The following is a 24,763-nucleotide window of genomic DNA, read 5'->3' as shown; positions in this document are numbered from 1 at the left end:
TCTGAAGAATCGAAGATATATTGCTATATATTTTGAAAACTGTATTTTGTATTCTGCTTTTGTGCAAATCTATTTCAGTGAATTACCAAAAAAAGACAAGAGACCAGGAAAAATTACAATACATGTTCTAAAAGCAGCAGCTCTTTTATTTAAAGTGAATGCCTTCAAAGCAAAACTGTAAGCTACTAGAGATCTGATAAGGTTGCTAAGTAAGTCGTCATGGTAAGCATGATTGATTTCGAGTGGAGAGGAAGCAGTGTTAAAATGCATACTTACACCAGCAGATCATGCTGAGTACCTTGTATCATACAAAAAAATACACCTCCCCTGGAGACGCCAAGGTCTATCTGCATACAGCCGTGTCTCTAGAGGCAGCAGAGACAGGGCTACTGCCAAAGCAGCGGGAAGGGAAAGCATGGTGCAGCAGACAGAACACAAAGCGGTCCAGATCTGCACAGAAAAGTGTGATGGATTCTGTTAGTTATCACTCCAGGCCAAACACCCACACAACCTGTCCAGTTATGACACCCCTGCCCTTTAGCTCGCAGCTACTCTTAGCTGGGACACAGCTCATCTGCTGGGCTGCACACAAGGTGAGTACGGGCCAGAGGGAGGTGCCAACGAGACTGGGTGACCATCTCCAGGGAGTGTTTCTAGTCAGGTTGTATTTCTGGTCAGGTCAGGCAGATCAACTGCGTCCAAAAGGCAGGGAAAAGGGATGAGCACAGGATTGCTAAAGCCCAGTGATGCTAGCACTCATTTCCAGTGCCGCAACCTGCTCCTTGCAGAGACATCACTGTTCAGCTACATGGATACAGACATTCTCCTGCAGGTGTCTCAGGACAGAATTAAAACAAGGTTTTTGGTGCCAGCACTGGACTGCAAGTGGCATAGGGAAATCTACGTACTCAAACCATTCTGGCTGTTGGACATTCTGGTATAATACATATCTTTTGACTGAAACGTGAGCACTGCAGGCGTGGCTCAGTAAAGGAGTGATCGTTAAAAGAGGAAGCAACTGCTGTCATGTGAAGGAAAGAACTCCTGGCCAGGTTGCTGCAGGGATAACTCTTCTCTCTTCTCAGAAAAATGGGTAGTTATTAATATTTGTAGAATGCTATTTTCTGCTTTATTACCTAGGAATAGTGGAAATTACGACACACTGGTGGTAAAAAAAAAGTAGTCCAATGAGACAGAAAGTAACTTTACTGTTTCTAGAGAAGCAAAAGGAATCTTAAAAACAGGGTCGCAAAACTATGAAGATCAGGATTTAACAAAGACTAGGATGTAACTGAAGTAACTGAGAATAGCTTAATAGGGACACCAAGATGTTTAATTGTGAGGAAAATGAGTCCATGGAGAGGGCAGACAGAACAGAAGAGAAGGAGACGCAGGAACAGTGCCTGCAGAAGGAGAAGCAGACTGGATGCCATGCCTCAGGTTGGGATTTCATGCAGAAAATTGGTAAAAAATATATTGGCACAGGAATGAAGGGGTCATGCTTGGTTATGCTCACGGACCAACTGAACAGACAGCAGTCCTGTCCTTGACTTTGACTGCCCTCAGGTCATGGTCTTGTAGGGTAAAAATGTGGCCAGGGACTAACTGTATTTTGTCTGTGAAAAACTAAGTTTAATCAAAGTTTAATCAAAGTCTTTGTCTCTTCTAGTCTCCAGCTGATCTTTCTGGAGTAACTACTCACACTTTAACTGATGTTGATTTGTCTTTACATCCTTGGAAGCATTCCTTCCTTTAGTTGATCCTTTCCTCCTAATGTTATTCCTATACTGCAATATTCATGTTCCTTCTCCTTCATTTCCTTTCCCTTTCAGACTGTCACTTTTTCTCTGCTGTATTTTCTTTTCAGCTCATGCTCTCACTCAAATTGCACAAAAATGTGCAGCATCTTCAGTTATTAGCATGCAAGAGTCCTGCTATCCCCGTTCAACTCATTGCAGGATGACAGGACTGTAAAAAGAGAGTAGTCGTCCTTTATGTAGGTGGAATACAAGCATTTACGGACTCTTTAATCACAAGTATCCACAATGCGAGGATAATAACAACACTTTATGACTCAAAGAAGTGGTCAGATGGGAAGAAATATTTAAACGCATGAAAATCTCTGAACCAAGAGAGCCAGACAGCTTTGCTGATATGATTTCCTTCAGAAGTTAATCTTAAGTGATGAAGCAATTGATGGGGAGCTAGGAAAGCCAACTATTATTAAGTCTTCCCTCTGTAGCTGAAGTTTTCATAAATCAGATTCAACCTGTCTGACAGCACAATCCCTGGCTTTAGAAACCATTAATCAGAAGCTGACAGTCACAATCACCGCATTTAGACACAAAGTGTAGAACTGGAAAAAGAATCAGAAGTGACTGTAAAATTATGAAAGCCTTTTTATGATCAGCTCTGAAGGTCAGAAAACATTTAAGAGAAATCACAGGAGGACACATGGTAGTCGCGAGGAAACATCATCAGGCCCTTTTCTAAGCCCTCTCACTTTGCAAAGGAAACAAAAATACAAGTTAACTTAGGAAAAGATTCAGGAGGAAATTACAGGACATGTGGTTCAACATAGTAATATCTAGAGTTGAGACTTCATGCACCAGAAATTAGTGATTAGCAACACAAAGCCACAGTGCTTTTCAGCAAAGGCTTAACACAGGTTGCAAGAATTGTTAAAGGCTACTTAAGGAGAACAAGGCAAGCATCTGCAACTACTTATATAGGAACTAGTTTGGAACCTAGCTAAAAGACAGGAACAAATTTTGAAAACTTCTTTTTTCACTCATGCAGTGAAAGAAATAATGACATTTGAAGACAATGTTTACAGATGGTTTTTCAGATCTGTAGTTTTCTTGAAAATTAATTTCACACAATGAATTATTTAGTAAAGCTATTAATAACTGTAGCAGATAATAAATGAGCTGTGGTTTAAAAAGAAATGTGATAATACCATATTTTCTTAGAAATAAAGAAAAATCATCTGGGATGTTCAAGGGCTCTTATTCATTACCCTGTTCTCTATTCAGCTATGCATCTCAACAAAGCACTTTTCCATTTATCAGACAGACTGAAAAAAACAAGAAAAACTTTTGACTGGTAGAAGTCAGAGAATTTATGTAAAGGACACAACACCATGACGTACAGCACAATCAAATTGCCTTAAACCTACTCCCCTGTTTCCCAGACTATGAAATACAATAAACAGGAAAAATCAGATTGATTGTATGATCCTTCTGTAGCAGCCAGAACAGTTACCCATGAAGAGGTTATAGAACAGCTAACAAATTAGCATAGAAAATGTTACAGGAGTTAAATTTAGGCTAGATGGGCACTATGCAAAGCAAGGACTGTACTCTCAATGCTACAGTACGGTACTCAATCTGTATCTAATTCAGAAGACTCTCCTGTAGCCAACATCTGCACTGCTCGCTTCCTAGCGAGGGCTGTTGTGTCCTTTTCTGCTGACAAAAATCCCCATATGTCACATGCTTTTAATAGCTTCCTTATGTCTCACAAAGTATGCCTAATAATACTACAAACATGGCGTCTTATTAGGAAACTGGGTTCCCTGTCTCTGCTTTACTCGCTTACAGCCCTCCCACTTCTTTTAACACCCTTCTTTTAACTCGTAAAGCCGTTGAACACTTTAAACAACCTTCCACCATGTGGCTTTGCTTCACTTTCAATGAAAGGCTGTTGGCTGAACAGGTGAATTAGATCATTTCTTCCCATCTGAAAATACAAACTCATTTCAGCAGAGAATTCAACAGCCCAAATCCCTCTTTTTAAAATAAGCAGCAACTATTCAAAAGAATGCCGGAGCACCAAGTCTACCACATGAAGAAGTCTCCCCTGGTTTTCCACAGGAGAGATTCCACTGAGAACTTCTCCCATGCCAGGCTGGCATTGTGTAGCTTTTCTATTTAAAACGAAACACTCCAGTGAAATGCTAACACTCAGCTGTGCAGCATGCTTCTTCATCAGTCATTGAGCAAATTATCCACCGAGGGGTGCAGCTGCTTGCCTGCCTGTGAGAAAGCAGGTTTGCTTCCTCAGCCTGCGAAAAGGCTCCATGACACATCCAAGTCTCTTTCAGGGCAGTTTTATTTCTCAGTACTCAAATATAAGCACAGTGTGAAACCACACAGATCCTCAGCTCATACTAGACCAGTGCTTTTAGAAGCATCTTTCTTTCAACTCTTCTGCTTGAGTATTTACTTCAGCAGCCCATCTCTGTTCAATATCTGACCCTTTCCAGCAGAGAGGGTTAACAGTAAGGGGTTGGCTGGTCCCAAGGTCCATGGCCTTTTAAAGGCATGGGGCCCAGCCAAGGGACAGCTCCTACACAATTCAAAACCAACATGTTTCTTAGTTCTCTTTTTTTCCTCTTACAAATGGCCTGAGTTTTAGAAAATCTCTCCCGTCCTTCCTTCTTTCTCTATGCCCAGCGCTTCTTCCTTCTTCTGCCCCAAGAGTTTATATGCATAGTGGTATTATGTTTAGGAGAAGACCTGTGGAGCTCCCCCTGATTTTTAGGAGCCTGTCTGCATCCTGCTTTTATTGGTTTGGAACTGAAGTCCCAATCCTGCAAGGAGAGATTTGCATGCCGAGTGCCTACACCCTTGTTTGTGCCCTGCCACTGATTTGAGAGTTGAACTCCCTACCAGATGCATCCCTGCATCTTCAAGTGCCTACATAGCTTAAAAATCTGGACACTGAGTGTCTGCAGATGTGCTTCAGGATCTTTCTATCACCCTCTTTTTGGCTGTGTTTTTATATGTTGCTCTGGACTGGTAGGTTTTAATGTACTGCTGTTGTGGGGCTGTGGAAAGGGGCAAAATAAAATACCAACAAAATACTGCAAGACTCAGAATGTAACTGCAGTGAGCAAATGTGCAAATGCATTTGAAAACTCAGCTCAGAATTTATTCCATTTAGAAAACAAAACCTGCAATCCTTTAGGCAGAAATTTTCTTCCAAAGAAAGGAGAAAATACTTGGTTCCCTGTTTGTACGCTCACAAGTCCTGCATGTCATTGCAGTGCACGTGAAGCAGTGTTAGTGGGAGAAGAAAAGCTGACTCCTTCCACTTTAGCATCTTGTTAAATTATATTCTTGAAGAGAAAACATGCACAGCTGGCCTGCTTCCCCAGCCCAGAAAGCCTCACTGTTCCACCTAAATCTCTTTCACAGCACAGTTTTAGTTTCCAGCATAAATCTTAGACAAAACAACAAACAAAACTCTTTCCCTGTCCAGCCAGAACTAGAGTCCTTGGGCTCCGTCTCTGCGGGAATTTTATTGCAGGAACCTCTCTCCTTTTCTGATGGTTTTAAAGGGAACATTCAGCCACTTCTCAACTAAGTCCAATAAACTGCTGGACCTTCGTGGGGAAAGCTGACTTAATTAACCCTACAACAGTATCATTAGCTCCTATTTAAAAGCAGGAATACAAAGGCAGCAAACAACATTTGAGAAAGGCTATTTGCTGTCTCACTTCCTCATCCATCTGCAGTCAGCCTTCCCCACTGATACCGAGTCCTTCAGACCACTTCCCCTCTTTCCTCTTCACTGCAGGCTGCCCACAAGACCCTATCAGCAACTGCATGCATAGAAGTAACACTAGGAAAATTATTTAAGGCAGTGTTCAGCAGTTTCGGAGTCAGCAATCTCCCCAAGGTGCTCTCAATTTGAATTTGTGCTATAAATAAGAAAAGTCAATCAATTCCACAGGACCAGATGTTCCTGCACAGTCTACTAGTAACAGGCGTATTAAGCTTGCTTGAAAATTGTTGCTCTGTGTAACTACTGGGTTTTGTATCCTATGGCTACATGTAGCAATATATTTAAACTTACACAACTTACCCTGGATCCCAAATGCATGCCAGAATGCAGCACACAAACAAAGAAACCAAAGATACAGTATTATGCGTTTAATTTTTAGTCACAAACTTCCTTTCTAAATGCACGCTGTGGTAACTTAGCTTGAAGTACCCTCAAATGAAGCTTCCAACAACAGCTTTGTAAATAGCTATAACAAGATTTGACGATAAATTTGTCAGTCCAAGAGCTTTCAGCAGAAAATGACAATTCAGAAATATTTTACGGAAAGGTTGTCATTTCAGTGAGCTTCCTACATGACCCAGTGAGCTAAGTCCAACCGATTGCTGACCAGCCAAAATTTCCAGGGTCATGTAGTCTACTCCAGTGTGTGGCATCTTAGGACCTCCAGGTTCTTCCTGCAAAAACAGAAGATGGGCAGACCTGGAAGCTCCAGCCCTACCTGAGGCTCAGGATATGGGCTCTGAAAAGGACTGAATTGTCCTCCAAAGCCACCAGCGCTTGCAGTGTCCCCGCCATGGCAGTTGCTGCCCTGGAAGTTTCTGCTCCCAAGCTCTGAAGGCACACTCCTCATACTCCTACGTATGTCTGGTAACTCCAACAGGAAGCCAGGAGTTAAGGAGCAAGGAAGCTACGGAAATGACTGGAAATGCAGGTTTTTAAATTCTCAGACACAAAATCACTTGGAAATTCTGGGGGAAAAAAGTGCTCTGGTTATTCTGAAAACCTTTTTCAGACCTCCTACTCAAAAAGTCACAATTTTTACATTCTCCAAAGTGCAATAATCCTTGATGTCCCTTCTCCCCTCAGTGTCAGAATGACAATCAGTAAGGGAATTCCAGCTTTCAAAGAATTCTGGGTGTAACTAAAATAGGAAGCACTTTGCAGTTGCTTTGAGAAAGGCAAGAAATCTATGGTAAAGTTCAGAAACTTAGCTAGGCTTCCCAGATACCTTGTTTTTAACCAAGCAACTCATTAAAATCCACCACACTGTAACCTTGCTAATTTGGAGCTAATTTGGAGCTAATAACATGGAAACCCACAGCAAATTATTGCTGCCTGAAGATTAGCCACAAGTAAACACAATAGAAAAATAAAACCTCTGCATTCCATTCTTCCATTCATTGAAAAAGTGTAATTTAGTTTAAATTCTAAGCATATGTTTATATTTTTGTAGTACACTTCAAAATAAGAAGGAGTTTTAATACCCTGAGACTTCGTTAAACCTAACCTTTGGCAATTAAGGCATGCTGTGAAGCGAGGAGTGAGTGCTATTTGTGAAATGTATATTGGTGAAACACCAGCTAGTTAAAATCTATTGCATTTTGAAACTTTGTCAGCAATAACAATTTTATTATCTGGGCACTTAACCATCACCTTAGTGTCTAAGAGCCGTAATTTAGCTTCCTAGAAAAAAGAGAAAACATTGTAGTTGTTGGTGCTTGGAGGAAACACAAATTGGCAAACGTACCACTGTTTTGAATTCAGACACTTGCCACAGCAGCCAGTCTTCGTTAAGTGTGTACAGGGCTTTGCACGTTATCGCGTCAACAGGTCCTTTGTTTATCCTCTGATTGAGAGTTGTCACTAGCAAATAGAAAGGTTCACCAATTGTCTCCTAGGACGTGAAGCAAACACAAGGAACGTGTTTATTTTTGTAATCATTAAATGGGCATGAATAACTAGGAAAAAAATCAAGTGTAACAAGTTACTTCCTTTTAACTAGCTTGTTATCTCGCAATTAGAAAAGAAAATCCCTCTCAGCGGATTTATCTAGTTATTTGTTTAACCTCCATCCTTTGCTTTTTGGTGTGAAAGTCGCATGCAAATAGCTAGGGACAGCTGGAGTGTGCGGCAAGATCGCTCACAGCCCCTTGCTGTGCACAAGCACACTGCAGACAAGCTGCTCCTACTCCACTTGGCAGATGCTTCCTAGTTCCACCGAAGAGTGGGTGGGGGGTGAGACGTGCATGTGTTCACATTCATACTTCAGCTATTTCTTTCTTTTTCAGTCTTGTGAGAAAACAAGCTAACAACTAGTTTCCTTTTGAATTGGCGTCTCCCCTTGTTGTCCCTAAGAAAAAAGCCTTGGGAGCAAGTTGGCGGGACATACACTGGTGTATCAGCGAAAGAGGGAATGAAACTGGGGCTTCCCTCTCTGCCTGAACCCCAGGCTTCAGGCAAGCACCTGAGAAAGGAAGGATGGATTTTTGTTTCCACTTGACACCATTCCTGCAGCCTGGCTAAGGCATCTCACTAGCACAGCTCTGTGAAGATGACTGGTGTATCGAGAACAGATCTCTGACAGTTCCTTGGCTCTCTCCTGGGGTTTCAGGAAACCGGTGTGAGCTGCTGAGCCTCAAACTCTGCTGCTGTATTAATGCAAGGACTGATATGGGTGATACCAACCGTGTGATACCATCACACTGGTAAGAGAAACAGGAAGCATAACCAAGCGCTGAAACCAAGAATGAAGTGCTACCAAATGGGCTAAAATAAACAAACAGTAAAATGAAAGAAAATGCTTATTTTGTTTCCACTTGAAGTCATTTAGTTCTTGAAATCTGCAGTGCTGTTTGGAGGTTAAAAAGTTTGGAAAGAAGTTTAGTTTTCCAAAAGACGGTATTCCTTAAATCTCCATTACGTGGCGGCTTTCCAACAACTTGCATAGAAAGGTACAGCTGCATTTTACCAAGTGTGTCAGTCTTTTAGTATGATCACAATACATCTCATGGAGACGAAACAATGTCTGACATGAGAAAAGGATATGCTAGAATTGCAAAATTACCCAAATCTCAGCCAAATAAATTCCATGATCATTGTTTACAGACACACTCTTTTCCTTCATCCCATTGATGGTAGCTAGTTAAGTCACCTAAACTAGAAGAACACACTTTAATAACGTTAAATGTTAGATTGAATGCTTTAAATTGATTCCTCTAACAATTCCTATGGAAGAAATCAGTTAAAAAATTCTTTGCCTATCTTACATAGTGAAAAGATGTACACATACCCGGAGAAATCCAGAAAGGCAGACAGACATCCAGTTTGTCAGCAATTTTTCTACCACAGATTCAGTTCGTCTGAGCAGGAGCTTAGGCTGTACATTGCTTGATTGCTCCATCAAGTCCTTTGTCAACACTTCCAAAATATGTGTTAGATAAACTAGCTTAGTCTGTAGTGCAATAGTCAAGAAGGATGCAAACAAGCACCTGTTAAAAAAAAAAAAAAAAGAAAAGAAAAAAGAAAAGAAAAGAAAAAAAAAGAATGCTATAATATTTCGAATTTCTCTTCCCAGTCATCTTTAATAAATGAAACACACCTCAGTGCAGTTCATATCCTAAGTTTTCCCTCCTCAGGCACAGAAACTGTCCACTGATCTCTACAAAAATATAAAAAATGCAAGTCCATCTGCTCTTGTGATTATGTTTTAAACACAGAATTTGTGTCTCTCAATTTAATTCTGCAGAACAACACCTGCTTCAGTGACAGAACATTTCTAAACTGTAGAACTGTTGATCTAACTGCAGGAAGTGTTTACAGTTTTTAAGTGAGTTTTCCTGCTCCTTTGCCTCTTTGTTTACACGTACAAACATTCTGATTTCTCTTTAATGGCTTGTTTTAATGGCAATGTTTTTTCTTCCTCAGTGTGTGCAGATGGAGAAGATGGAAAAATGCTCTGGAGTAATGCAAGCTTGTTTTGCAAGAAGTAGAAATTACATTTGTGTGCTACAATCCATGAGATTTTTCCTGCTAATTCTTTGTCTTGAAGATGATAAACATAATCATACTATACCTGTCTTTCACAGAGAAATTTTTCTGCTTTTCAAGGGTGTGAATGAGAGTAACAAGAAAGTTCTTGTTACAAATTAAAGCATGCAACATGTTGAAGCTTTCATCCTGGCTCGTTTGGTCTCTGCTCTGGAATAGTTAAACAAAAATAAGCAAACTGTAGTTTGGCTATGATGGATTCTTAATGCTCAGAAAAATGGTAAGCAACATATGGGATAAGATCCTGGCCTCATTCAAATCAGTGGAAATTTTGCATTTATTTCATGGGTCTCAGGATTTTACCAAAGATGCATTTATGTTTGTGTACAATACAGACTGCACACATGCAGAGCATACATTTTCTGTCATATACACAAAGTAATGCCAATAGTTAAGTTTGCCTGTCATTTCCCATGACTAGATTCTGTTTATTTTATTTAAATAGGTCAGAATATACATTAGGCAACAGCATCTTACATAGCAAATTCTTTTTATATATAAATCCATGTAATCCTCCACATGGGGGAAAGGGAACATATTGAAAATGCAATCTGATGTGTTCTAGGACAACACTGAGATAAGGGATACAATCACTCTTGAAAAAATACTTATTAATTAAGGCATATCACACTACATCAACTTACCTGCGGCATGTCTTCACTGAAGATGGATGCAAAGCCTCCTGACTAAAATATAAGACAGGTGATATTTATCATTCTTATGTATACCAAAAGTTTCTAACGTGTACGTTAAACACGCCAAGCATGTTCCTGATGGCATACAACTTCAAATAAAACAATGGAAATGCTGGCTTCTAATGAGGCTACAATATAAAAACGCTCCATGGTAACTTCTGCAAAGGTGCTGCCAAGGTTCACCGAAGAGTGAACTCTTAAAGATGACCTGGTATTGAGTTCAGCGTTACTGTGTGTGTTACTCAGTGCTACTCAGCCGCGCTAGCACAGCAGTCAACTACCACTCTGCAGGAAGGGCTGTTTATCACCCTCATCTGCAAATGTGCTGGTGTGCAAGGGGTGCTGCAAGCTGCATCCTTCTTGGACGGCAATGATAGCCTTTGGTACACGGGGTTTCTGTAAGAGTGACACTTGAGTTCATCTGCCTCCATTCATTTCAAGGCACTTCATGAATGTTCACTAATGAACTCTCCAGGAGGTCCATGCTGTCAGTCTCCAGAGAGGCACAGGTGCCACCACACATCCAGTCCTAGCAAAAGCTCTCACAACAAAGGGAAGTCCCCAGTTCTCAAATACCTTGTCAATGCCTCTCGTCTGACTCTTACAGCCTGTAAGGTCCCAACACAGCTGCTTGTTCCCAAAGCAGCGTCCTTGAGCAACAAATTCACACTAGTAACATTTACTGTCATCTGCTTTATCTATGATACTGGCAGCCCCTAGTTTCCTTAGACAATCATAGAATCACAGAATGGTTTGGATTGGAAGGGACCTTCAGAGATCATCTAGTGCAACCCCCTGCCATGGGCAGGGACATCTTCCCTCAAAGCCCTGTCCAGCCTGACCTTGAACACTTCCAGGGATGGGGCATCCACAACTTCTCTGGGCAACCTGTTCCAGTGGCTCACCACCCTCACCGTAAAGAATTTCTTCCTTATATCCAACCTAAATCTACCCTCTTGCAGTTTAAAGCCATTGCCCGTTGTACTGTCACTACAGCCCCTGGTAAAAAGTCTCCCTCCGTCTTTCTTATAAGCCTCTTTTATGTTGAAAGGCTGCAATAAGGCCTCTCCTGAGCCTTCACTTTTCCAGGCTGAACAACCCCAACTCGCTTAGGCTGTCTTCATAGGAGACGTGTCCCAGCTCTCTGCTCGTTTTTGTGGGCCTCCGCTGGACCCACTCTAACAGGTCCACGTCTTTCTTGTGCTGGGGACCCCAGAGCTGAAAGCAGAGCTCCAGGTGGGGTCTCATGAGAGCAGAGTAGAGGGGGAGAATCATCTCCCTCGACCTGCTGGCCAGACTTCTCTGTGTGCAGCCCAGGGTACAACCGGCTTTCTGGGCTGCAAGCACACATTGCCAGCTCACATCTAATTTTTCATTTACATATCTGATTTTTCATCCCTCCCTTTCCTCATGCCTCCTGTTCTCATCTCCCCTACCATACTCTTCTTCCTCTTCCTCCAGCGGCTATTCCCATTTTTGCAGAACTTCTTCAACACCCCTAACACCACCTACCAATAAAACACACACACACAGAGTGAAACAACCAGAACCATGTTAAAGGTTAAAAATGCTTGTGAACAGGAAACAAGTGTGGTAGCATTAAACTAAAAAATGTGGGAAATTGAGGGAAAACAGAAATAATAATCCAAATTTAACAAGTAGAGCAAAAATCAGGCTGAACATAAGGAATATTTTAAGAATAGATGTAATATCCATTTAACACCTACAAGCATTAAGCACAAAACAAAAGCTATCAAGCCAGATTAAATATAGAAAAATGAAGCAGCAAGAAGTGAGAAGCTCAAAATGAAGATGGGTCCATCACTCTTAATTTTAGGTATCTGACTCCCTCTTCAAGCAACTCATCCCATCCTGAGACAGATGTCTCGGGCAAGTGGGATGAATCACTTTCTTGAGCTGCCAGTCTCTGCACTGACTACAGAAGATGCTCAGTGAACAGCTTTGCTGTCCATGTTTAAACAGCTTAGACAGATGAGACAAAACCCATCAAACACACTGGAAGGCAGAAAGCGTACAATATGGACATCATTCAAACACATGATGTTAGTGAGGGAAGTGGTGGTTTGTCACTTTGACCCTTCTGTCAACCCTTCTGACACTCAGTTTCAACCTACCACAGCCTTTTCTGTTAATCTATAATATTTGTTTAGTAGAGCACTGCTCTCCTACCACATTCATACAGCACAAGGCATGTTTGGACACTCCTGCAATGTAAACCATAAGCACTTAGCAGGAAAACTTGGTACACAATACGTTAAATAACTTGCCTGACACTGCATGTCTGGAGAGAGCTAATAGTGGCAAGTTTACCTTTGTGGTATCAGTATTTCAAACTGAGACAAAATCTAATTGGAATCATTTCCAGGATGTGCAGTGGCATGAGACTCACTAAGGAAAAAGAGGAGCCCTTCCCTTTCTGACCTCACATAATGCAAAAGAGTGGCAGACTTCATGCCTTTTTTTCTTTCCATTTCATTTGCATAAAGCAAAGCATTTCCACCCAGATAGCTTCTACAGATTGTTACTGTTTTGACAGGGGACTATCACAAGGAAAAGATACACTCCTAAAAATAAAACCACTATTTTAATGCTAATATGCCTGGCAACAAAATAAACTGAAAGGAAAGAGATGCAGAAAGAAAGGTTTCCTTCATCCACTTTCTTCAAACCTCCTAGTGACCCCATACAAATTAGACTGGGGGCATCACAGCAGTACCAGAAGAGATATTCCCAGTTTCCTTTGGTGTGAGAACCGGACTCAAAGCGTACAAAGATTATGCATATGTAATTGTTAAATATTAGTCTGCCTTAGTATCTGGTATTTGGTGTTGTACACAAAAAGGCCCTGATTCTGCACTATCACATGTGTTTAACTTAATCACAATGAGCATTTAGTGGGATCGCATATGGCAATAAAGTGAAGCAGTGTGCAGATAAGACTGCAGGACTGGGCTGCACCAGTGATGAGTAACACATGAAGACTAGTAGGTCATTTGCATACATACCAGCTATACCTTACACCACCACAGCAATAACCTAAGATTTCTACTCATTGGTGTCAGTTACCACAGCAAAATATCACCAGCTGAGATCACAGCTTGAGATCACAGCTTCTGCCAATTAGTAAATGCCGGTAAGCACTAGTTAACATCATGCCATAATTTTGAAAGCTGTGGCAAATGCACTTATCAGCTTCGTAATGTGCCACATAGGCAAAAAAATAGCAAGAGAAGTAAAACATTCAAGAGAAAACCTCTTCGGTCCTCTGATGCAGTGGCACAAACTGCTCCAAAGAACAATGAAAATATCCACCTCCAAACTGGACAGCACTTAAGTACTTATGACATTTTTAAGCATTTGACCTGCACTCCTTTAAATCAAGGTCTTACCATTTCTGTCAGCAGCTTGGAGTAGAAAGTCAGCATGACCTTAGAGCCATTTCTTCATCCCACAAGTCTAATTAGGAAGTGTCATGTTGTTAGCTAGCATGTTAGCTAGCCTGACTGCTACTTTAATTAGCTATAGCATGGAAAGTGAAAGCATGAGAACAAACAAAGAAATGGATAAATTATAGCTTTGTTAGGATGGCCTGAAAGGCAAGCAGCTTAGTGAGGCTGGGCAAAAATAGAAATGGATGCACACACAACCCTTGAAAATTCAACAACGGTGCTTTATCTACAGCATTTAGGTGTGGTTAAATATAGAGATGTACAGCCTTAAGTGTTCTTTGGTAATTCTTGATTTAAGAAAAGTTTCTTGTGAAAACAATGCACAATTAGTGTGTAGTATTTACTTTAGCTATTTGATCCTAACCTTCCTAGCTTTTTCATTATTAGGCAGGGCTGACAACTGAAAGACTTGTAAATATTTACCTCTGGAAAGAAAGTTCTAAGAGCAAAGTGTTTGTAGTCAAGGAAGGGAACGGTTCCAAAACTATCCACCACGTCTAATTCATCCATCTGCAGTTCAGCAAATCCTGAAAAAGCACCCCCCCCCCCCACACCCAGAGAGTTAGTTTAGTTGACACAAAATCATTTTCACAATTGTAACTTTGCCCCAATAGGTGTTCCTTAAAAAACAGTTCTCAGTGAAGAGGGGTTGTTTTTCAAGCCAAAGCTCTTATGAGCGGGAAAGTACCAATCCATTTTTTTTCCCCACTTTTGTTAAAGGAAATACTACATGCAATCCTATTAGCTCAGTGCTATCTGCTACTGCAGTGCACGCCAACATTAAAGAGGAACTCTGATGCAACACAAAAATATTCTAACAGCTATAAAATTGAAATGTTTACATAACGTGAGCTTCTTGACAGTTTCAGTTCAGAAATTATGCTGTACTTAAGCTCTATAAAGCTCTTTAGACCTACCCTCACGTATTTCCTTCCGAATCTCATATTCCAGCAGTTCAAGTTGCTGACTCTGTTTACGAGTTAACTCTTTGGATTTGTATCTAGTAACTATGAATGCCACTAAAAAGGAAGAAAAAAAGATTCTGAGTACAGAAATTGCAGAACAGACAACCCCTACACAAGACATTTTAATATTATTTTAAGGAACAGAGGGATTAATATACACTTGCACTCTCCAGGAGGATTACTGTTTCTACTGTTGTCAGTGTGCTAGTACCATAAGCCCCAGTTATCTGGATCTAAACCCCAATGTTTAATAAAACCCGTTCCTTTTAACAAGGTCTTAGAACTGTTAATCCAACTGTATTTGAAAGTACAGCACACCCTGCTACGTGCAACCGGCACAGTGACACACAGAATCTAACAAGCACATCTACTAGTAGCCACCTACTTAAAGTAGCCCTGATTAAACAGGAAAAACAGTTGCTTTGAACAGCAAATCCACTTCCAAACTGTTAACTTCTCTAAAGCTTATTTTGAGAGAGTAAGGCACACAATATAGTTCCTGTAAAGGTAATGCACTTTTTAAAAAGAAACCCAACCAAACAAAAGAACAAACCCCTAAACTTATTACAATAAATGGACATTTATCAAATATATAACCAGGTCAAAACACTCAGAAAAAAGGAGTGACAAAAAGAGGAGGGGATAACTGTTTACCCCCCTCACTTCAGTAACGACCTATAAGTTCATGAATGATCCAAATGAGACTGGGCAGAAACGCCACAAACACTGCCTGAGGATAAGCAGTTTGTTAGGGAACGTCTGCCCCAGGGACGGGAGGGGAGCCCAGCTCTGGCAGCTGGAAAGGCCCAAGTTGTGACAGAAGGATGCCAGTCCTGTGGCTTGCCTCACTAAATAGTGGTGAGTAAACCCAGCAGAACAGCCACAACTACTGTCTTGTAACATGCCGTAGTCTGGCAAGATGGACTGCACCACCAGACCAGAGTTAACTTTGTCCACTCTTACTGGGAACAGGGGAAAACCACCAGACTGTTTGTGACGTTCCCAAACATGTATGCGTGTATGTGTTTATGCGTCATCATTATACCCTTCAGCAAAACAAAAACCGAAAACGCATTATTCTACTTACCTATAATGACGCCCACTACAATAGGTAGCAAAATAAGAACATATAAATATATGTGTGATGATGTTGGTTTGACTTCTTGCTCAAAATTTCCTAATTTGACCTGAAGAGAAATAATGGCTGCGTCAATAGAAGACAGGTATTACATCAGTACGTAAAATGACACTTAATGTATAAAAAAACCCAATATGTATTTGAGGCATATGAAGGACCCTGGTTCTGCAGATTACTGGGAAGACAGCAGCAATTCAGGAAAACATATGTGAACCAACACAAACTTAACTGTTGCTGTATTTGATGTTTAAGCAGGATAACAGAACAAGAGAAAAATTTGGAGGTACTCATGCAGCACCAAATTTTGCCATTGCTTTTGCTGCAAACTAGAGCCCTCAAATGAATGGCAAGATCTGGCCTCCAGCTGGCCAAGTGGCTCACGCACTTCAGAATCACTGCTAAACGTTCTGGCATTTTGAAGTGAGGAAGGCACGTGTTGACAGTTAAAAATATTCCTTTGCATTTACAGTATTACTCTGCTGAGCAGAAAAGATAAGACTCAGGCTAATAATGAGGGAAGTAAAATTTTTGATAGACGCCTGGCCCACAGCCGCCTTCCTATTTCTCTGCAGAAGTTTCAACCTCTTTATGTAGGATGTAGGGCGCTCCTGAAGGTCCACTTAAGAACAAATACAACATACGATACATGTACAACATTCCCCAACAGCTACTGGGCTTGTCAAAGGCAGGACAGGCATTAATTCTTAGGAATACATGGAGGTGCTGAGGTCTGCCAGATGCCAAACTGAGGCATTCACCACTGATAATTATGGGAGAAGAAATTTCACAAAGGAGGATCTCAAAGAGGACTGTGAAAGCACGTAAATAAAGGGTAGCTAAGACTATAAACAGACTAGAAGTAAAAATACACTTTGACACAGAAAAAGAATACCACCAACTGCCAGGGATAGAAATGAGCCTGAGATAATTGAAAAGGAGGGTTGGGTTGAAATTATTTTGGGTTACAGCAAGGAAGGCAGAGATCTGGTGATTTCAATCACTGGCTTGTCACAGGAGGGGAGCAGCCAGGGCAGCTGGACACTGCGAGCTGGGTAAGTCACATCGCAGCTACATGGGCATAAGCAAGCAAAGAAACCCCACAGGGCTAGAAGGACACAGCCTTCATATTTCTGGGGCTACAAAGAACAGCAGACAAAGCAGACCAATTTCCTCCATCACATATATTTTTTTCCCTCAGTTGTTCATGTGTTTTCACAGTTGCTATACAAAGTACTTTCAGTCTAAGCCTTCCTAGGATCCCATTTGCCTTTTCTAAGGCTGAAACGCATTGGTGGCTAAATACATTAATCATCCCGTGACTAATACACCTGACTTTCTCCACTTGTCATGTCCAACCAAAGCATTCCTAAAGCAGAAATTCCTGTTACTCATCCCTGCTTATTGAAAACTGAGGCAAAGCATTCGTTTAATTTTCCATTCATACTTAGATTATCTTTAATCTTCACCATAACCTTCCTACTCAGTGGCCCCATTTCTTTCCTTATCTTTTATTTATCTTGCTTATGAATCACGGACTGAATAAGGGACACCTGAATTCATTTGATTCCTATTCCTAAATTCATTTCATTCTTCCTACATGATATTATAAAGCCTCCTCTAGACTGGTAATGCCTATGAGCTTTATATCATCAGCAAATGTTATTAGTGCTTGCCTTATTTTTGTGCTCAAGTCACTAGTGATATTAAATAACATCTGTATAAAAATCAACATTGCCCGGAGTCAGCTCCCTGTACATAGCATCCAGTTTTTCTAATCCCTAGCGTCTTCATAATCACCATGTTGTTTACTGAATGACTTCCAGGTATATGTGATCTACTGCTTTTTTGCTGTTGAGGAAATCACTCATCTTACCAAATAAAGTTATCTAGCATAATCTGCTTTTATTAAAAAGAAGTTGACAATTATCCCATTTTCCATTTACCTCCAGGTCTTTCATGAGTCCCTCATTCAAAATACATTATAAAGCTTTACACAGAGCTAGGATTAAATCAGCAAGCCTCTATTTTACCTAGGGTTTTTTTTTTTTCCTTTTAAATAGTGGGTTTACATTTGCTCCTCTCCAGTCATACAGTACCTCTCCTGACTCTACAGTTTTATTTAAAATCTTTCCTACTCAGCCTACAATATCATGTGCCAGTTCTTAGTGCTGTGATGGGAATGATCCTGTTCAGCTGTCTTGAGCCCCTTGATTTATCTGAATCTTGCTTCTGTCACAAGAATGGCATTTTCTTCTTTGACATTTCCATTCAGACTGATCCTCCTGTCTTTGACCCCACACTTGATATCCTCTTTCCTCCTGAAAACTAAAGCAAGACATACGTTTATTCTCGGGCCATACCTATCTTTTATACCCAGCTTATCCTTTCTCCAGAGTGGCCCTACTTCTTCTATGATGACTTACTTATAAGATTGAAAAAACACGTGATGATTTCCTATTTTTTCATTTTTATTGATGTTGGAAAAAATAATTTTTAAGGTACCAGAAGTGAAATGTTACATTATAACTATTGCACTTGATTTGCCTTAGCGAAGTGGTGACCTTTCTATGACAGTCACTCCTCTGAAGCTTGCAGGATGAGCACATGATATTGCAAGGCAATGTTAATATTTAAATGCAACACCAATCTCAGAAAGGCTTTTCCATGCCATAACTGGCTCAGACGGCAGGATCCACAGATGGGGGATCGGTTAACAGTGATATGAAATTGAGAATAGCTTTCTTAATCTTTACTATGAGCCATATGCCTTGAAGTCAATAGAGTTATTTCAGTTTTATACCACCATACACTGCAATAGAGTCTGGCATCATTTTTCTCCCTCATAAATGGTGATGGTTGCTTTTTAAAAAATTCATACCTTCATCTTATTCATGGAGCAAATATCTTAAGCTGCCATTTAGCTTTGACATCCATGCTAATGCTCTTATATTTGGGGCTGGCTTTGTGCCATACGTTCATAGCATTTTGGCCTCCCCAGTGCACGCTGAATTTTACCCCCTTTTTCATCCGGAAATGCCTTCTCTTCTGTCTTAGTGGTGATTACTATGCACTGTTCAAGATCCTTATCTACTTTAGTGGGAAAAAGTGAATGGGAGGACACAATCCTTTTCCTCATGGCCACACTGCTTACAGATCTAAGATGAGGGGCTCTCCTGGAGCCAGTGATGCTTTATCGGTGATGTCCGTGCTGCAGCCCGAGGTCTGACAAACTACTGCTCTCCTGGAGCTCAGCAGCAGTGAGCTCATCTTGGACTGCAAAGCCTGCCTCTGACACTACAGCAGTAACCGGACAGTAAATGAACTCAGAACTGTTAGTGGTACCTAAGCTAGGCAGGCATGCTTAGATGTGAGGAAGATAACCAGACTACCAAGTACCAGGAGAACAAAACATGCATCCAGTTCCTCCCTCTATAAAAAGCATTCATGAACAGAGTATTAATGCTACATTTTACTACATTTGCATAAACATCCAAACATTGTTAAATTGCATCAAAACTACTTACAAAAACTTTCACTGTGGAAAAGTCAATCTTGTCTGTTCCTTCCCTTTTGAATTTGCACAGTATGGTGCTACGGTCTGGTTTTTTGGTAATATTTTGGACGCTGAACCATATCTTTTCCGTCTGTGAACCATTCATATATGACAGATAAACCTCTACCTCAGTTTTAGAAATATTCAACTTGTCATTTTCTTTCTAGAGGGAAAAAATTGAAGATCATAAACAGTCACTAAATACAGTAAGAAGTAAAATGATCCCCAAATACTATTTTAAATAAGGAATTAGAGTTTATTACTTTCAAACTTACATATATTTTTAATTCCAGATCAGGATCCAGCTCAGTGTGCAGCTGGTAGTTAATGAACACTGGGTCAGGGTGATAGTGTAATTTGACACATGGTATAAAGGTAGTTTCCACTTTTAATATCATATCAACAACTCTACCCTCTGTTGCATGGCTCAGGCTTGGCGTTAAGTAATGATATTCAGATTCATTTCCAGGACGCCTAGAGACCTAGAAATGCAATAGCAAAGCTATAACAGTCAGTCATTAAGCACTCAACAGTGGGTACAATTACAAACAGAAGCACTCAAAATCATTTTAATGTCTTCCTGACACACAGAGATATCTGCCAAACCTCGTCTCTGCGATCAGGGCTGCATGCAGAGCACCTGGGAAAGTTTTAGGTGTTGAGCTTGTGCCTACCTTTAAGCATATTTATCACACACTCTGCATGCTGCTTTAAGGCAGATTGCAGACTGCTAATGTAGCTATTTCCTGCAGTGAGACAGGAATAGTGACAGTGATTTCTCCTTCCTTCCTCTCAAAGCAGGTGACAAGAGAAGAACAGGACAAGCTCTCCAGCACCCCTGGGCATTGGCTCTCCCCAGCTTAGAGGGGAGTTGCTGCAGTCACCCATTGATTATGCCACGGGGTGCTGCTGCTGTTTTCTGGTTTCTGTGCTGCAAGCCCAGGAGGCAACAGGGTGCCCACCTACTCACAGCCTCGGGGGAAGGGTTTCGTCCCAAAATCAGCTCCAGTCTCCTGCCCCTTGCTGAGGCAGTGGCACCATGTGGGTTCTCAACACCAAGCCAGAGAGAAGTACACCACCCCCTCCTCCAACTGACCCATATATGGAGGCTGCGGAGGCTCAAAAAGGATGAATTTGGAGCAAGTCTCTAGACTATAGAAAAAAGGCTCACGGAATTATGCAGGAGAGTAGCTTATGTGTATCCATAATCCTGTACTGAGAATGTGTGCAACTGTAATCCTACAAGTGGTTGTATTTCTTTCAGTAGGGTGACTGATGTGTGCTTGCAAGTGTTTGAAAAATACTGAGATTCTCCTGAAACCTTAGGAATAAAACCTAATCCCTTAAGAGACCTCCATTTGATATTGTAAAGGAGATTAAGACTTACGGTGAAGTTTGATCTCTGGTCATCTGAAATAATCACACTGTCCACCACATTAAAATTTCTACCAATCGTAGTAATTCTGCGACCACCACTGTAAAAAAAAAAAAAGGGGTGGGGGGTGGGGGGTGGGGAGGGAGGTTAATATTACCTTTTTTCCCCCAGATAAGTCCTGCATTAAGGCTTCAGCCATGAACAAACTACTCGTGCATTTTGTTTTGGTAGCAGCCAATATAATAAAGTCAAACTGCAGGACAAGATAATTTGAGCTATGCAGTGTACTTCCATTCTTTCCTCATAATGCAATGGTAAATGCTTTTGCTACCGCAAAACCAAATGACTTGATAGCATACACATGCATACTCCTTTTCAGAGACTCTCCACCTTGTTTTCTATTCATGCAGCCAAAGAACTAGACCGCAATTTATTATTCTGTCTTGAAGACATGGTATTTCACTGCCCCAGAACAGCCCCACCTGTGCTTAATTCTTCCTTTCTTCAGGACAAACCGATGGTGCCAGGCACCTCACAGGAAACATTTTCAGCAGTGTTCAGACCATCTGTCTCAGCACACACAATGGTGCTTGTGTCTGAGGGCTCTGGCTCACAATCTCTGCTGAACACAGTTGGAATGGTTTAAGGTATTATTAATTTCCAGCTGCCTGAGCTGCCCCTCACCTTCGAGATGAGGGCATGTGTCCTAGTTGCTCAGCTGCTGCAGCTGCCAGCCCAACTTATTCCCTCAAATCCACGCTTGCCAGTGCTTGACGCCAAGATATCAGATTAAGAACATGAAAGTGGGTAAAAACTGCAGGCAGAGGGACAGGTGGAAAGCTGTGCCTGAGAATATCTTAAAACCACCCTGTAAGTCTTCCACCGGCGCTGTGAGTCTCGCACAGAACACAGCAGAGGCTTGAAAAGGACTCTTTTGGCTTTAGAGAAGCTGGTCCTAAAGCAAGTCTGTGCGTATCACTGCAGTGGTGATTATTTTCACTTAATTTCCAATTCACTGATACTTTATACTGTTTTGGAGGTGAAGGGTATATTAGTATCAAGAAATCAAAGTTCACTGGAGTTTGAATTTATGCGTGCTACCCATATTTTAGATTTAGCTTTAGTATGAAGAGATTATTTTTGACTTCTACAAAGGAGACCTGTGGTGGGCAGGAAGGAGTTGACAGAATCCTGCAAAACCCAGAATCCATCTTGCAGCTATCATGACTGTTAAATCTGTCTGTATGTTAAATGTTAAATCAGTTCACTGGCATAAATTCATCCTCCACAACAGGTTACAGCAGTCATCCAAGTTTACGTCAGCTGCAGTCTGGCCAAGGAAGGCGGCTCATATCGGCTCAGTGGGACTACATTTTAATAAATACATAAAAAGTATAGAAAGACTAATTTACCTGATCCAGGAGGTATTTGGTGTGATTCCAAAACATGATGGTGGTGAAACATAATGTAGGGTCATTGGTGGTGAACATTTTTTCCCATTAGCCTGTATACATATACTTTTGGCCTCTTTACGTGTTGGTGGGAGAGCAAATGTCATTTGTGTATCGTTTAGCACATTTCTAACTTTAATGCTGGAGGAGAAAGAAAACAGTCAGATGCTGAAACGTAGATGCCACTATGCCACTCAACTTGTGTTACTACACAAAGCCTACAACCTAAAGCAAAGAGAAGAACAATGAATCTCTCTTTGAGCTGCCAGATGGAAGCGGAAAAAGAGAGCAGGGAGTTGAAAAGCTGAAGTAGGGCATCTTTTGAATGAAGTTGCTATGTGTCACAATAATCACAGAAGACGGTACAGCTATTGGTCTTATGGCCTTGGGATAAGGCTACGTAATGCAATGTGTGATTTTGCTGTGTAAACTGTGTACTTTGCTGTTTACTTCTCTGTGCTACCAACACATTAGCTAGTCAACAAGACTCTTCAGTTTCCTTTTCTTTCCTTCCCTCTTTCCCCTCCTCGTTTCTCCCTTTCTTTCCTTCCTCCCTTTCTCTCCTTCCCCTTTGTATCTACTTCCTCTCTCTCCCTCCTTTCCCTCTCTCCATCCTTCTCCCTTTTTGTTTTCTGTGGTCCCCAAGAAATTCAGGGTTGAACTAAAAATTGAATGGTACCATATGCATACTTTTTGAAGTGCTAGCTATGTAAAATGGGCTTGGTAATCACAGGCAGCCATTGCAGCTGCACCTGAAAATGACTGATTCAGAATAAGATAGCCTAATTATCTAGGGGGTTAAACTGTGCAATCATCAACAGAGAAAGTACACGCTGTTGCATGAGAGATTCCCTTCCTGGCATGGTGTCTGTGCTTTCACAAGCAGAATCCTAGAACATATGGGGGCTATTTTGAAGGAGAGTCAAACAAAAGCTGAGGCTTTCCTGTGACCTGACTTCTTGTTGCCTGCTGCAAGGCACAGAGGGCCACAGGTACAGAAATGCTGTAGCTACTGCTGAGAGCTGCCCACCTACCCACCCATCCCTTGTGTTGTACCCAAACACCAAATTAATTTCCATTCTTTGGGAATTTAAAGTGGAAGTATAACTAAAGGAGTGCAGAGCATCTCCCCCTTTGCTGAGGAGAGGTCCATGACAACTGTTCAAACTGTATTGCTAGGGCAAAATGGGCATAATTTTCACCAAGCAAAGTAAATATTATTTTTCAGAGCTTAACTCACATGTCTGGTTTACAGCCAGTAATTCCAGTCAATATCAGTTTTATGCCTGATGCATGTGTAAAGTTTTCTCCTTTGACTGTTATTTCACTTTTGCCTAATGTAGAAATCCACAAAGGTTCAATGGAGTGAATGCTGATATGCTATTAGAAAACAAAGCAAAAGCAAAATCTGGTTATAAAAAGGCTAGGCAGTTAAACAACAGCTGCAAAAACAACCACTACACAGGAATGCCCGTTTTATGGCACTGGGATACATTTTTCTTATCATTTTCAAATCTTGTTAAGCTTAATCCCAGGAAGTACTGTCAATCACAACTTATTTACAAGCAAACTATTTTTACCTACATATTTTATGTTTCAAGTTATCTCATAACAAAGTTGCCCAAAGGAATCACAATCTGACACACTGGAAGGTAAGCACCATAAAAACCCAGCTTGAAATTATACACTTTGTGTGATCGTTGAAGAACTAAGAAACAACACAAGACAAAACCCATGGTGCTGTCACTATGAGAGATCAGAGAAACAAATGAAGGCATCTCTCAAGACCTGAAAAGGGGAAGCAGGGTCAAATCCTAGAATGAAAAGAAAAAGAGCCACAGAATTAGCTTTACTAGAAAGTTTTCTTAAAGTCATACATATAGCTAAAGGTACAACGCAACTGTGGGGACTTTTTGGTATCCCATTTTGATGCTAAGAAGTTTACAAACCTATTTTCCAGCGTTTAAGAATAATCCTAGTTTGCTCTGATGCTCTCACAGTCTTGCCAAAATGTGGCCAATTTTTAAACTGTGCTTTTCTTTGTGTATCTTTATATTTACTTATTCTAACTTACTAACACTACCGAGCAAGAAGAGAGATTTTTTTTTCCCCCTAGAGTATTTACTTGATACATTTGACAGCATCTCATGTTTAATCAGTTTTGCCGCTTCCCCAGTTTTATAATCACACAGACAGTTTCCTCTCTGTGTATCTTTCAGACAACAAACTGAAAACATTCAAAAAAACAGGAAAATACGCATGTGAAACCACAAACTGTTTGGGACCTTCTCAGGCAAATGATTTCCAGCATGCTTTTAGACTGCCTGTAATACTAGTTTAAAGTGAATTTTTAGAGTATTGTGATTATCCTGATTTCTGCTGTGCACCTGTGGACACATCCAGCAGGCAGTTCAGCCGTCCTGACCCTGAGAAAGGCGCTGGTGCAAAACCTCCAGGAAAGTCCTTGCCACAGGCTTTTTCTCCCTACTTTTCATGTA

The 24,763-nt window shown here is 41.0% G+C and overlaps 1 protein-coding gene across 1 annotated transcript in view; it reads right to left on the bottom strand.

Annotated features, from left to right (window-relative positions):
• PLXNC1 (plexin C1) overlaps window positions 1-24,763 on the bottom strand; it is a 68,330-nt gene that overhangs the window by 13,807 nt on the left and 29,760 nt on the right. The window contains exons 10-21 of the mRNA XM_075708708.1: window positions 23,506-23,645; window positions 22,227-22,406; window positions 20,827-20,914; window positions 19,715-19,921; window positions 19,411-19,602; window positions 15,836-15,935; window positions 14,701-14,802; window positions 14,207-14,310; window positions 10,263-10,304; window positions 9,644-9,768; window positions 8,861-9,059; window positions 7,319-7,465 (exon numbers count right to left, since the gene is read on the bottom strand). Of these exons, the coding sequence (XP_075564823.1) occupies window positions 7,319-7,465; window positions 8,861-9,059; window positions 9,644-9,768; window positions 10,263-10,304; window positions 14,207-14,310; window positions 14,701-14,802; window positions 15,836-15,935; window positions 19,411-19,602; window positions 19,715-19,921; window positions 20,827-20,914; window positions 22,227-22,406; window positions 23,506-23,645 (1,626 nt within the window). The remainder of the gene's footprint in view (window positions 1-7,318; window positions 7,466-8,860; window positions 9,060-9,643; window positions 9,769-10,262; window positions 10,305-14,206; window positions 14,311-14,700; window positions 14,803-15,835; window positions 15,936-19,410; window positions 19,603-19,714; window positions 19,922-20,826; window positions 20,915-22,226; window positions 22,407-23,505; window positions 23,646-24,763) is intronic.

Source organism: Pelecanus crispus, chromosome 1 (genome assembly GCF_030463565.1).
Source record: "Pelecanus crispus isolate bPelCri1 chromosome 1, bPelCri1.pri, whole genome shotgun sequence".
Classification (NCBI taxonomy): domain Eukaryota; kingdom Metazoa; phylum Chordata; class Aves; order Pelecaniformes; family Pelecanidae; genus Pelecanus; species Pelecanus crispus.
Note: the sequence above shows the minus strand (reverse complement) of the source record. Positions and strands in the feature narration are given on the sequence as shown.